Source organism: Staurois parvus, unplaced genomic scaffold (assembly GCF_062004578.1).
Source record: "Staurois parvus isolate SC_StPar_1 unplaced genomic scaffold, SC_StPar_1.0 ptg000414l, whole genome shotgun sequence".
Classification (NCBI taxonomy): domain Eukaryota; kingdom Metazoa; phylum Chordata; class Amphibia; order Anura; family Ranidae; genus Staurois; species Staurois parvus.
In genome coordinates, this window is record NW_028318210.1 from 62,651 (window position 1) to 76,596 (window position 13,946).

Consider the following 13,946-nt stretch of genomic DNA (forward strand, 5'->3'; position numbering starts at 1 on the left):
CGACTGAAGGTAAAACAATAGAAATGTTTTTGATTTAGATATATTTCAAGATATATTTCAAGTGAGTAGAGCAGGGGTGGGCAAACTTTTTGACTTGAGGGCCGCAATGGGTTCATATATTGGACCCGGGGGCCGGACCAAGAGTAGATGAATGATGTGTATGTGTCATACATAGTAAGTATAGTAATATTCCCCCATAGTAAGCATAGTAATTAATCCCCCATATAGTAATTCATCCCCCATAGTAATTCATCCCCCATATAGTAATTCATCCCCCATATAGTAATTCATCCCCCATAGTAAATCATCCCCCATAGTAATTCATCCCTCATATAGTAATTCATCCCCCATATAGTAATTCATCCCCCATATAGTAATTCATCCCCCATATAGTAATTCATCCCCCATAGTAATTCATCCCCCCTATAGTAATTCATTCCCCATTTTAATTCATTCCCCATATTAAGTCCCCAAGTCCCCCCTGTGTCAATTCACTTACCTTTGCTCCGCGCGTTCCTCTCGCCGTGTTCCCGTGCCGTTTTGGTGTAGCATGAAAATCTGTCTCCTATGAGGATCTGTCCCCCTCGACGTATCTGCGCATGTGCCAGTTTCAGGCATTAGCAGCCGATCGGCGATCTCCGGCACATGCGCAGATACGTCGAGGGGGACAGATCCTCATAGGAGACAGATTTTCATGCTACACCGGTCTTCAGGGCGGACTGTGAGAGGAGCCTAGCGGGAGCCTAGCTCCGCGGGCCGGATTAAAAGGTCTGCCGGGCCGTATACGGCCCGCGGGCCGTAGTTTGCCCATTGCTGGAGTAGAGCATAAGGTATGCACTTTACAGTCCAGAGAGGCTACACAAATACTCACTGGCCTGATGACTACCTTTTTACCAGAGAGGAAATTAGGGGAACTCTATAACAGCAACACAGACAGAAATAAAAATGCACTTTCCAAGTGAAATTATACTCACCTGTTCCCTAGCACTGCAATGTCCTGATGCTCCATGTCAGCCACTGACATCTTCCCGCCAGAGTCCGGGTATTGATCTCCAGCCTATTCCACTGGCCAGGCTGCGATGACGTCACATGCGCAGAAGTTCAGTCATCTTGGCATTGCCAAAATTTGCACACTGACCTGTGCATGCGCAGCTTAGTGTAGAGTGTAGACAGGCAGGTAAGAAAAGTTAAAGTGGTTGTAAACTTCATACATGAAATATGAACAAAGCATATCCCTCTAGAGTATTTCAATTAAGAGCACTAAGTATTATTTTTGTCGGCTGCTTCATTCTTCTATCCGCATTAGTCAACTCTGACAAGTTTTCCTGACACCAAGAGAAAAAAGACGACAGGGGAGGGATCTCTAGTACACAGCCTGTGATTGACAGCCTCAGCTCTATTCCTGTGTGTTGTGTGAAGGGATATGTGTCCCTCCCCACCAACCAGCTCTCAGAGCTCTCCTCTCTTAACTCTGCAGTTTGTATTTTCAGTTCCTCAGCCTCTGTTTTCTGACAGCTCACACAATCTTTATAAATTCAGGGCTTTGAATGGCTGTAGAGAAGAGAAGACTTCAGATGAACAGGTACAACTTATGTCAGAGAAATTGTTTCATCTCTGTATATTACCTGATGCTAGTCATTTCACTGGCCATATGTAAGTGTTTACAGCCACTTTAATGCAGAATAGACATAGCATGTCTCTTCCACTTTACGTGGGAGAAGTCTGGAAGTCTAAAATGTCCTAAAAACAGAAGGCATGGGAATATCTTTTTACCTAAGCCCCAGATATGATCAAAAAACCTAACAAGGAATCTAATCCTTCCCCATTCTATCCGAGCTCATTCTAAAAGTACAATTTTTTTGTTAAATAGTAAACATGTTATACATACCTGCTCTGTGCAATGGTTTTACACAAACCATCCCGATCCTGCTCTTCTGGGGTCCCCCCAGTGCTCCTGGCACCTCCTCCTTCCAAATGCCCCCATAGCAAACCATTTTGAAACACACAGCATGGCTTGGCTCAGCTCCCCGCTCTCTCCCCACAGACTCTGATTCACAGCAACGGGGGCCAATGGCTCCCACTGCTGCCTCAATGTTCAGTGGGGAGAGAGTATGGAGAGCACTGCTGCTCTCGGGCACAGCCATGGATTGAGATCAGACTCAGGTATGGGGAAAGGGGGGGATTGGCTGGGGGAAAGCTGCACACAGGTTTTTTTTATCCTAATATATTAAGGTGAAAAACCTTCTGCCTTTAGAACCACTTTAAGGATGGCTGGAATTTGGCTGCTTCCCAATGGTGTTATATGCCCTTCTCCCTTCCTCTATTTTATAGAAGATATGCTGTTAGCGTATCACTTATCAAGGCAATAAAGAACTAAATGGATGGTAAAAACAGTTGGAACTCCATCTCTCTAAATGGGTTAAGTGCTTCTTATTTCCCAGCAAGGTTTAAGTTTTAACTGATTCATAATTATGATTCTTAATACTATCAAAGCAATATTTGAAGTCATGTCAAGATTAGAGATAACATAAGAGCAAAGTGCCAAATGGATGTTTGCTTAGTATTAGCGGTTGAAAGACACATCTAAGATTTAAGAACATGAAACACACAAATATTTAAGGAGATGTCAAGTGAAATGGAAGTATATGATCATAATTAGAACTGAAGTTATCTGAATATTGCTGTAAATTAATTTCTTCCATATTATTAGGATACACTATAGTCTATGCAAAGGAAAAAATAAAGAGCAACTCTATCCAAAATAGATTATTTGTTTTGGATAAAGAAGAGGCAGTGCTTGATCCCCCTAGGCTATGTCTATCCTGCTGTCCAGGAACCCAATAGTGAAACCTTTCCCCTTCCACCGGTGATCAGCTGTGATCTTGGCTTAATGGTCAAGTTGCTGGTTATTACTGGCTTCAGTGTATTGAACATATTGAATTGAAAGGCAGACATTTTCTAAGGCCTAAGACAATGACAGAATTGACCTCCCAGGCAACCTGACAACCTGATGCGGCCTCTTTAGAGTGGGTAAAGATCTAATAGGTAGCCATGCAGATAGCATAGAAGACATGCTGAGGAACCAAGTCATCTGTCCCAGTACACTCCACCCAATGAATTGACCTTGGATGAGGCTGGCCTTTAGCATGTAAGAATCTAAAACATCAGAATCTTTACCATACTGTTTCACTTATTTTTCTTTTTTTTACATTTCCAGATCAAAAATGCGGTAAAACATCTGTCACCGCATGCAGCATGAATTAGCCCTAAGTGTCTTTTAGATCAAACAACTATGGAATAAATATGATTGTTTTAAATTGGTTGCAATGTTTTTTTTCTAATTTGATTTTGTTTGGTTTATTCCTGAATAAGAGATTATGCCATTACTTAGTATGTGGTGGGCTACCATGGTTCTTGTCACAAAACGTTATTTTAACCACCTCCTGTCCGGCTGTTGTATATAAACAGCCAGATGGTGGCAGTGCAGGAGTGGGTGGCCGTTTATAAACGGCCTCCCCGCCCCTTGCTTGTGCGTGCTCCCTGGGAGCGCGCAGAACCGCGATCCGGTGCCCGCTGTGTCCTCCGGACACAGTGGAACACCGATTATCGTACGGGACCTCTGTGCGACGTCCCGATCATGTGATCACTGATTGGCCAATCAGTGATCACATGCAGAGTAGTAAGCAAGATGTCACTTCTGACATTATTTCTTACTACGTGTGAAATCTGTGAATGATCACAGAGGTCACATGGTACAAGGCTATTCACAACAGCCTTGCACCATGTGACAAGCTGTGACCAATCAGAGCTCTCACAGTATTTCTATATGCAGCCAGAGAGAAGGAGGAATGATTGCTTTTACAGCCTTTATGGGTGTAAAAGCAATCAGTGTAAAAAAAAAAAAAAAAAATCTTCATCACCCCCCACAAGTAGTACAGGGTCACCATGGTGACACTGTACTGCTAGGGTGACAGTTAGTAAAAATAAATTAATAATAATAATATAAAAAAAAAAAAAAATGTAAAAAAAAAAATTAATTATAATTTTTGCTTATACACTAATTTGGGTTATTTTTTTTTACTAAAAAGATAACTGAATACATTTTGGCTACGATTTATGATGAAATATTATTTATTTGCAAAATTTTATAAGAAAAACACTGTTTTTTCAAATTTTTTTGACTTTTTCATTTATATAGCAAAAAAATAAAAATCCCACTGGTGAATAAATACCACCAAAATAAAGCTTTATCTGTCTCAAAAAATGCTAAAAAATTAATATGGGTACAGTGTTGCATGACTGCGCAATTGTCATTCAAAGTGTGATAGCACTGAAAGCTGAAAATTGGCCTGGACAGGAAGGGAGTAAAAGTGTCCGGACTTGAAGTGGTTAATTAACTGAAATAATCTGGCCCTGATTTTTAAACAGCACACACTGGTTGGCTTTACAAATAGTGAAATGGACAGGGAATGTTAACTGGTTTGAAGATAACTATGGAATGTGCAACTTTGTATTTCTTAGGAAAAACCTATGAGGCTAAGGTATACTCCATAAACTGTTCATATACCCAAAAAATGGGACCACACCTACAGAGTGTTCAGAAATATATTACCCTTTACACTTCGGAAGGCAGCACTGAAATGTGGCATCCTCACCAATGATGAGCTTGGCCTACTGATGGATACCTTCCACTGTAGCCATAAGATTAGTGTCAGGTCCAGCCATTCTTGGGGCATTTCTATGAGCTGTTGTCTGTCTATATTGTCTGTCAATACTGTAATGTTACTAAATTGGCCCCACTTCCTTCTTGAATGTGATAACCGCATTAAAGCAGAACATTACCCATAACAGTTTAATAACAATTATTGTTCTTTAACAAAAAAACATACATTCCACATTAATACTTATACTACCACAATTAGTGTGTGCTGTAAACTGCCCCCAGCCTTCATCCTATTTCTGCTGGAGACTGCCATTTTGTTGAAGCCCAGAGCAGTCACTTCCTTAGTCTCTCCCCCTAGGTCAAAAGCAGTTTTAGACCAGCTAGAGAACAGTGATAGTAAATTAGAACCACTTGCAGAATTGAGTGATGAGTTGTGGGGAAATTCGTCATCAGACACTGAAAACGATTTTGCGACCTTGCTCAGTGATGTTCAAATTTCAGTGTTTATGGTTTGATTATATTATTGAATTAAATGTATTATTATTATCTTATAATTTTTTATGATTATTTATTAAATTATAATTTATGATTTCATGTTTCAAATTTTAACATACCCGGGATGTTTACTAGACTCTTGTTCGGACAGATTTCAGTGAGTTATTCCTAAAAATTACAGGCCTACAATAAAAAAACAACATATTTCCATGCAAAAAAATGTACCGCTTTGAGCAAAGAAATACTGACATAATCAGACTGCTAGGGAGGTTAAGCAGCACCACAGGCATGTTTTTCCCCAGGCACACATACTGGCAGTGGGGCCTGGACCATTTCTGTCCTTGCTTTGACAGTTCTTGTGGTGCTAATAGACTTTAGACTCTGATTCTGTCAGATTATATATTCTCTATGGGGCAGTACAGGACAGCCGTATACAACTATTCTTGGGGAATAAAACACATGAGCAAGTTAGAAAAGATTAGTCAATTGCAGGTTTTCCCCTGCACTAGAATTGCCTGTGCACGACTCTCTCCCCTCCTGTAAACAGGAGCAAACGTACAACTAGAGCATTGGCCCAGAAGATATGAGAGAAGAATGAAATGCTACAAGGAAGCAGCCAGAAAGGTAAAAATAATCTGTGACCATGTTATTACAATTTTACAAAAAGAAAGCATGGAATGATCTGTGGAGACAGATCTACTTCTGCAGAAAAAGTTGCACAAAGATTTGCTAAAATTCAGTAAGCCATCTAAAAAGTTATAATTAGGTAAATAAATAAAATATACTGAACATAAATGAACAGACAGATTGATTATTCACTTAACAGCAACCCTTGAGCTTCAGCTTCCAGATACACAAATTCTGTGTGTTAACATTAGTTTTTGCTTGTTTTATCAGCTTAAACTGTAGTTTAACTATTTCAATTAATTTGAGCACGGTTAGATGTTTTCCTTTTTGGTGCACACTACTGATTTCAATGGGGCACACAAGTCATAGGAACAAATCCTGAACATTTCCTATGAGAAAACAAGAAATTAATTGGCAGCTCTACTTGTAAAGACAACATGATAGGACCCATTTGGCATGCCATAACAGTAGACAGAAACTGCATTTATTATTTTGTTGGCTTACGCATAGAAAATTCTACTGCTGAACAAAACAAAAATGCTTTAGCCAAGATCTATTCTATTTTTTTTTTTTTGGGTGAAAAGTAATGGGGTTGAGGTTATGGCTGCCAATATAGGGGCAAGTTTAAAAAATACACTACATTCGTCTGATATGAAAAGTAATTTGAAGTAATCATTAAGTGTATGTGCTAATAACTTAGCAATAGTCAACAAACCCCCAGAAAAAGTGCAGGTAGCTACTTTTCTCTGATTAGCATTATGATCAGCATCCTAAAGTTAATTTGTGGCATTCAAGTGTTTACATATTCTTAGAAAGCCACAAAGGAGCTTTGATCAAGCCTTATCTGACCTTTATAGCAGCAGATTCTGTGCAGAAATTCATCCTCAAATTTACAAGCAAAAGCAATTAAGGGCTCTTTGACATAGTTGCAAGAGCCTGTGCAGCTTGAACAAGGCATTTGTTCACACTTCTGCAGCCATGTGCAGTCAGACAATGTTAGTGAATGGATATGCAGCAGCTATACAGATACACCAACACATCCCAGTTTGATAGGCATGCAGGGGTGGCTCAGCTTACTCTAGTGTACTAGGATATTTGGCAATTTGTCCTCAGCTCTGCTCTGGAAAATCATTTGTCACTGGCCTCAAGTGATACACTGAGATGAAACAAATTCTCCTACTTAGTTGTACATGTTTATCTGAATTCTTCTGTTCTCTACATCCATGAAAGGTACTGAATTTACACAGGATCTCTGAGCCTCAAAAAGCAGGTTGTGGGGATCTGAAGTAACACTCTGCAGAGCTCAGTGAGGAGAGCTCTGAGAGCTGATTGGAGGGAAGGGACACCTCCCCTTCACACAGCACACATGAATAGAGCTGAGGCCATCAATCACAGGCTGTGTGCTGGAGCTCCCTTCCCATCACCTTTTTTTCTCCGTGTGTGCTGTAAACTGCCCCCAGCATTCATCCGATTTCTTCTTGCTGGAGACTGCCATTTTGTTGAAGCCCAGAGCAGTCACTTCCTTAGTCTCTCCCCCTAGGTCAAAAGCAGTTTTAGACCAGCTAGAGAACAGTGATAGTAAATCAGAACCACTTGCAGAATTGAGTGATGATTAGTGGGGAAATTCGTCATCAGACACTGAAAACGATTTTGCGACTTTGCTCAGTGATGCTTAAATTTCAGTGTTTATGGTTTGATTATATTATTGAATTAAATTTATTATTATTATATTATAATTTTTTATGATTATTTATTAAATTATAATTTATGATTTCGTTTTTCAAATTTTAACATACCCGGGATGTTTACTAGACTCTTGTTTGGACAGATTTCAGTGAGTTATTCCTAAAAATTACAGGCCTACAATAAAAAAACAACATATTTCCACGCAAAAAAATGTACCGCTTTGAGCACAGAAATACTGACATAATCAGACCGCTAGGGAGGTTAAGCAGCACCACAGGCATGTTTTTCCCCAGGCAATTTGTCCTCAGCTCTGCTCTGGAAAATCATTTGTCACTGGCCTCAAGTGATACACTGAGATGAAACAATTCTCCTACTTAGTTGTACATGTTTATCTGAATTCTTCTGTTCTCTACATCCATGAAAGGTGCTGAATTTACACAGGATCTCTGAGCCTCAAAAAGCAGGTTGTGGGGATCTGAAGTAACATTCTGCAGAGCTCAGTGAGGAGAGCTCTGAGAGCTGATTGGAGGGAAGGGACACCTCCCCTTCACACAGCACACATGAATAGAGCTGAGGCCATCAATCACAGGCTGTGTGCTAGAGCTCCCTTCCTGTCACCTTTTTTCTCTGCTATCAGGAAAACATGCTACAAGTGACTCATGTTGATAGCTGAGGAACAATGCAGCAGACAGAAATTACACGCGCTCTGGATTGAGACAAGTACACATTACAGAGGGATATGCTTTGTTCATATTTCGTGTCTGAGGTTTACAACAAATTGAACAGTACAGGACACAGGGCCTGTATTCACAGACCATGGGTTATACGCAGAAACCTTCAGGTGAGAGGACACTGGTAAAAAACTTCCATATGACCCTGCCTGCCCACTTTGTGAAATTCTAGTTTTTTCCTTCTTAGATGATGGACCTGCTCTCCTCTGAAGAAGTATTTTTCCATTTAAATGATTCAGTTTTTTTTTTAAATCTGAAACTTCTATCAATGTCTGACTGCTTACTGCATTGGGCTATCTAACAGTTTCCAGATATGCCACCTTTAATATGTACCTAGGGATATACCATTCTAGGGCTTTGGTCCATTTCTTTGGTTTTCAGACAATGAAGACCCCTTCAGAGTATGCCTACCATGATGGCTGAAGCTTGGACTCTTAGTAGGCCCAGTGGTGAAGATAAGGTAAAACAGGATTTCCCTCTATGTTCACACTGGTTCCTGATTTTGGTAATGCTATCAACAGCGCAGAACATTATGAGGTTCTATAGGCAGAGGAATTGGGTGTTATTCACTTTATTGTGGCAACCCCTGCAATTTGTCTCTAATGTTTCTTAGTGAGAGAAATATAAAATTGGCACTTTTTTACCTATCCAGTCCTCATTTCAAAAAGTAACTGCATCAGGCTTTTTGGATGACACCTTCCTGCCCATCTTTTCCATTAAGGATGCAAAAAGCATGTTGCTGTTCTTAGTATCCTAATAGGACACTGCTCAGGGACACAGCCATAGGAACATGGTCAGCACCTGGGTTTTAGTGGCTCCTATATCTGAAAATGCAAAAGCCCATCCACTTTACCCCCCATTGACAAAGCACAAATCTCCCCCACCCCAAAAAGCACCCCTCCTAGCATACATCCTCCGCACCCAAACTCTCCTCCTAGCATAAATCCTCTCCCCCAGTACCCCCCTCCTATCCCAAATTCCCCCCATCCCCTCCTAGCACAAATTCCCCTCAGTCCCCGTCCTAGCACAAACCTCCCCTCAATCTGCCCTCTTATCCCAAATCTCCCTCACCCCTTCCTTTATCCTGCCTCCTAGCACATATCTTTTACCCCTCAAATCTCTTCTCTTAGCATACATCTACTCCCCCCAATTCCTCCATCTAGCGTAAATCCACCCACAATCTACCCCCCATCTCCCCTTCTCCACAATCCTCTCACCCCAAGCACAAATGATTGTTACCCCCCACAATTTTGTTTCCAGTACAGTTCCCCCCCCCCCCGCCCCACAAAACTTACAGGTGGAAATTCGCTACAGAAGCAATGACAGCGCAAAGAGAAGAGAGCTGGGAGTAGGTGTGGGCTGTGCTGTGCCGAGGAGGAGTGATCCAGATTCTGATAAGCCCCCTGCCCGCAGACCCCCACAACCACTATCCAGGGTTGTTGGAAAGAAGCCTAACAACATGGGGACAAGGTACTTTGGTGGGAGCCTCCCCTCCCCTCCCCTAAGCACCCCCCATGTTGAGGACATGTGGTCTGGTATGGTTCAAGGGGGGGGACGTTCACTCATACCCCCCCTTTTCTGGCATGTTGTGCTGCATGCTCAGATAAGGGTCTGGAATGGAAGTTGGAGGGGACCCCACACCATTTTTTAAACATTTTTTTTAATTTTTATTTTAATGCCGACACTTGTTGGTTTACATTCTGCTGTCAGCGGGCAATACCACTGACAGCAAATGAGTCATGGTTGTTAAGGAGGCAGCGGCATAGCAACCAGCTATTCTTCACAAGAACTGTGTCCATTTTATAATATGTATACTTGTTTCTGAGAGAGGACAAACAACTTCAGCTTTAGTGAAGTTTTCTTTCTAGAAATCTTCCATTCTCTTGAGTGCAGCCCACCTAGGGTCATACTAACCTTCCTCACTGATTTAACAAATTTTCCTCTGACAAAGTTCTAGCCAGCTCCTCTTCATATTACACATAAGTGCCTATCTTATATACAGTTTACCCATATGAATGCATGGGAGACAAAGAATGCATGCACAAAATGAAGGGGAGCTTGCCAAGATCTTGCCCGAGGTAAGATTGCTGGATCAGGAAGAAAGAAAAGTATAATCCCGGGTTGGCTGCTCTAAGGAGGAGGAGTGAGGGATTTAATAAATGGCAACTTCACTAGGTGAATCTGATAAGATGGCCATAAACACCTCTATGCCGACGACACACAAATCTATCTCTCAACCCCCCACCTCACCCCCTTGGTCTCCGCCCGAATCACACACCTACTGAGCGACATATCAGACTGGATGTCGCTCCACTTCCTTAAACTGAACCTCTCCAAAACCGAGTTTCTTGTCTTCCCCCCAGCCCAGACACCACCCCCCATTGACTTCTCCATCACATCCAACAACACCACCATCAAACCCGCCCCGCAGGACAGAGTACTTGGTGTCATTCTGGACTCCAACCTATCCTTCCAGCCCCAAGTCCAATCTTTAACAAACTCATGCAGACTCCACCTCCGCAACATCGCCAAAATCCGCACGTTCCTAACCCCAGAAACCACTAAACAGCTCATCCACTCCCTCATCATATCACGACTCGACTACTGCAACTCCCTCCTCACTGGCCTGCCTCGCCGCTGGCTATCCCCGCTTCAGTCGATCCTGAATACGGCTGCCAGACTCATTCACCTTTCCAACCACTCCATCTCCGCCACCCCCCTCTGCCAATCCCTCCACTGGCTTCCGATGCGCAATGGATCAAATTCAAAATCCTAATACTGACGTACAAAGCTGTCCACCATACTGCCCTGTACTACATCACTGACCTAATATCCAAGTACTGCCCAGCACGCACACTCTGCTCCTCACAAGACCTCCTTCTCTCTAGTTCCCTGGTCTCTTCCTCCCATGCCCGCCTCCAGGACTTCTCCAGGGTGTCACCCATCCTCTGGAACTCCCTGCCCCAACCCATCAGATTATCACCTACTCTCTTCTCCTTTAGGCGCACCCTGAAAACCCATCTCTTCAGGGAAGCCTACCCCACCCCCTGCTAACTTGCCGACCTCCTCCACTCTTCCTACCACTCCATCCCCCATAGCTATCTCCTCCTGTACCACTATCCCCTCCCTCCTAGATTGTAAGCTCGAAAGAGCAGGGCCCTCAATCCCCTCATGTTTTGCATTGTATTGGTATTGTTCTGTCACATGTTCTGTCCCCCTTTGTAATGCACAGCGCTGAGCGAACCATTGGCGCTTTATAAATACTGTATAATAATAATAATAATAATAATAAACACTCCAGTACCTGCAAGTGATAGTCCTAATTTTAAACATCAATTACTATTTATCAGGCTGAGGATGATTTTAAAAAAAGGAACGTGGCAGTTTCCATCTGTTATTGGATTATTATTATTATTGGATAATATCCATACAAAGTAGGTCTTAACCCTCTTATCACAAGCATGAATAAATGGAAGGGTCTTATACTGTATATACCTACTTCACTGCCAGGTGGAACTCATGATGGTCCTATCACAAAGTTGATTTCTTTAAGGACAGGTGACATCTCTTTATTCATCGTACACACCTTCTGTAGTCTCATTTACCTAGGATAGATCCCACTCCATCAAACTTGCGCATTCAGTGCAAGTTTACAGTGTGCATGAAAATCCCCCCATCCACTGATACTCACCTTATCAGTGATTCCCTGCTGCTCCACTGATTCCCATCATAGCTGGCACCAAAATACCATTATCGGCTGGTGTCAGGGCCAGGAGGCAACAGTGATGTCACTCTCTTCATCATGTGACAGTGCTCAAGCCTAGTAGTTGGCTACTAGACCTGAGCACTGCATCATGGCAGGGACATCATATACTTCCCCATAGCCATATTTTTCATCAATTGAGATAGATGATGGAGAGGTGGGGAATTGATGAAGAGGTAAATTTCAGTGGGTATTGTGTCAGTCTCTCTTTAAACCAAACCTGTACTATGCTCATGCAGGGAAAAGCAACATGTTATTTTTAACCCCCCGCCCATTCCCAGCAACAAATACTAATCTTTTCTTCCCTATTCTGCCACTCTGTTCAGCTGCCAGGAGCAAAGGAAATGCCTGATATTTCTGGGTATGGAAGTACATGTAACTGACTCCATGTGAAAGTGTTGCAGTAATTTAAGAGGGAGTCCACAGCCCTGAGTGAGCTTCGATCAAAGCCACTTGTGTCTTACATAAGGTGGCTTCTCTTGCTCCCAACAGCTATACAGAGTGGTGAGGGATCACATGAATGGCGAGGCTGTAATGATTGGGATTAACATGAACATTTTGCTTTGCCATGCACAATTTATAAAACAAGCTTGAAAGCCCTTGGCAGCACCTCTACTTTTGCCCCAGTTTTGAAATATTAGCCCTGTTGAGACATACATGTGTTAAAATTTAGAAAGGTGGACTTACCTTGGTTCAGCAGAAGAGCTTTAAAAGCAAACAACAGAAAAGAAAAATATTAAAACGAGTTTCTAATTATAATAGTTGAAAAATAGTTTTATGACTAAGTGAACCAAATTGACAACACATTCTAATGCTGGGCAAAACAAAACTGTGACAGCTGTTAAAGAAATGCAGAATTAGTATTCACATTTATGTTAAGGATTTTAGAAACCAATCAACACGTTATATTACTATCTGTTTTATGCCTCATTCATTTAAGCTAGGTCCCATCATCTGCTGCTTTGCCTGATCAGCACACATTAGTGGACAGACCCTTAAAGCAGACCTTGCAATAAAACCCTCACCTCCTGATGATAGTATGTTCAAAACATGCCTACAAAGAAGAACATGTTTTACCCTTGTTCTCTGCCTACAGTACCTAGGCAAGGGTGATGTCACGCTCCTTTGCTCCTTCTGCAGCATTGAAATATGGATCAGTCCAAATCTCACACAAATGCTTTATTGCAATAAACTGGATGGTCTTCTTGCAATATTTGGGCTGCTCTGTCTTCCCCAGGAACCTTCCTTAGCAAAGTGAAGTCACACCCAGTGATGCGGAAGATGGACATAAGACCAGTACATTTTCTAATCTTTTTTTCTTTACAGGTACATTTTGCACACACTGTCAGGCAATTTGTTTTACAGAGAAAGGGGTCTTGAAATTATAGGTGGATCTTGCATTGTACTGCAAGGTCCACTTTAACTGTTAGTCCGCAGTTCAAAACAGTAATAGGCAGAAGACCACCAGGCCTTGGGTGTGCCCAGCCACTCAAGATGCCATACCTTACTAGTTAGGCTAATGCTGGCCATACACTAGACAGTAACGGTGGCAACTTTAATCATTTACTAGTTTTTGATTGCTAAGAGCCTATGCACACCGTATGCATTGGGTAGCCTTGCCCAATGCAGTCCCAATTCATAGACAAGGCAGTTTGCCTTTTGTCCTATTAGCACCAGTGAGCTGCAATGGTGTGCACTGAAAAAAGTAGAAAGTACTTTGGTGCATAAACATGAATGAAATGTCAATTTGTAAGAAAAAAAAATCAGAGGTCTTTATTGTCACTGTTCAGACGCAAACCCTCAATTCCATTAAAATTCATTTCCAATTTAAGAGGACCAGAACCACTTAAAATATTTGATTATTCACCTTACTCCCTAAATGGAAGTAAGTTTTGTGGCAAACACCCTTCCCTCGTCTATCCTGAATCTGGCAAGAGCTTCAGATTTCGAATTCAGAAGCCTTTTTATGCTTTGAATTGAA

The 13,946-nt window shown here is 41.9% G+C and overlaps 1 protein-coding gene across 5 annotated transcripts in view; it reads right to left on the reverse strand.

Moving 5' to 3' along the window:
• The window catches only part of SLC8A3 (solute carrier family 8 member A3), a 455,799-nt gene that overhangs the window by 32,498 nt on the left and 409,355 nt on the right, over positions 1–13,946 (reverse strand). For 2 of the 5 annotated variants that reach the window (XM_089686832.1, XM_089686831.1), the window contains exon 4: positions 12,653–12,670. The exons of the other annotated variants lie outside the window; for them this stretch is intronic. In XM_089686832.1, the coding sequence (XP_089542958.1) occupies positions 12,653–12,670 (18 nt within the window). The remainder of the gene's footprint in view (positions 1–12,652; positions 12,671–13,946) is intronic. 5 annotated transcript variants of the gene reach the window in all.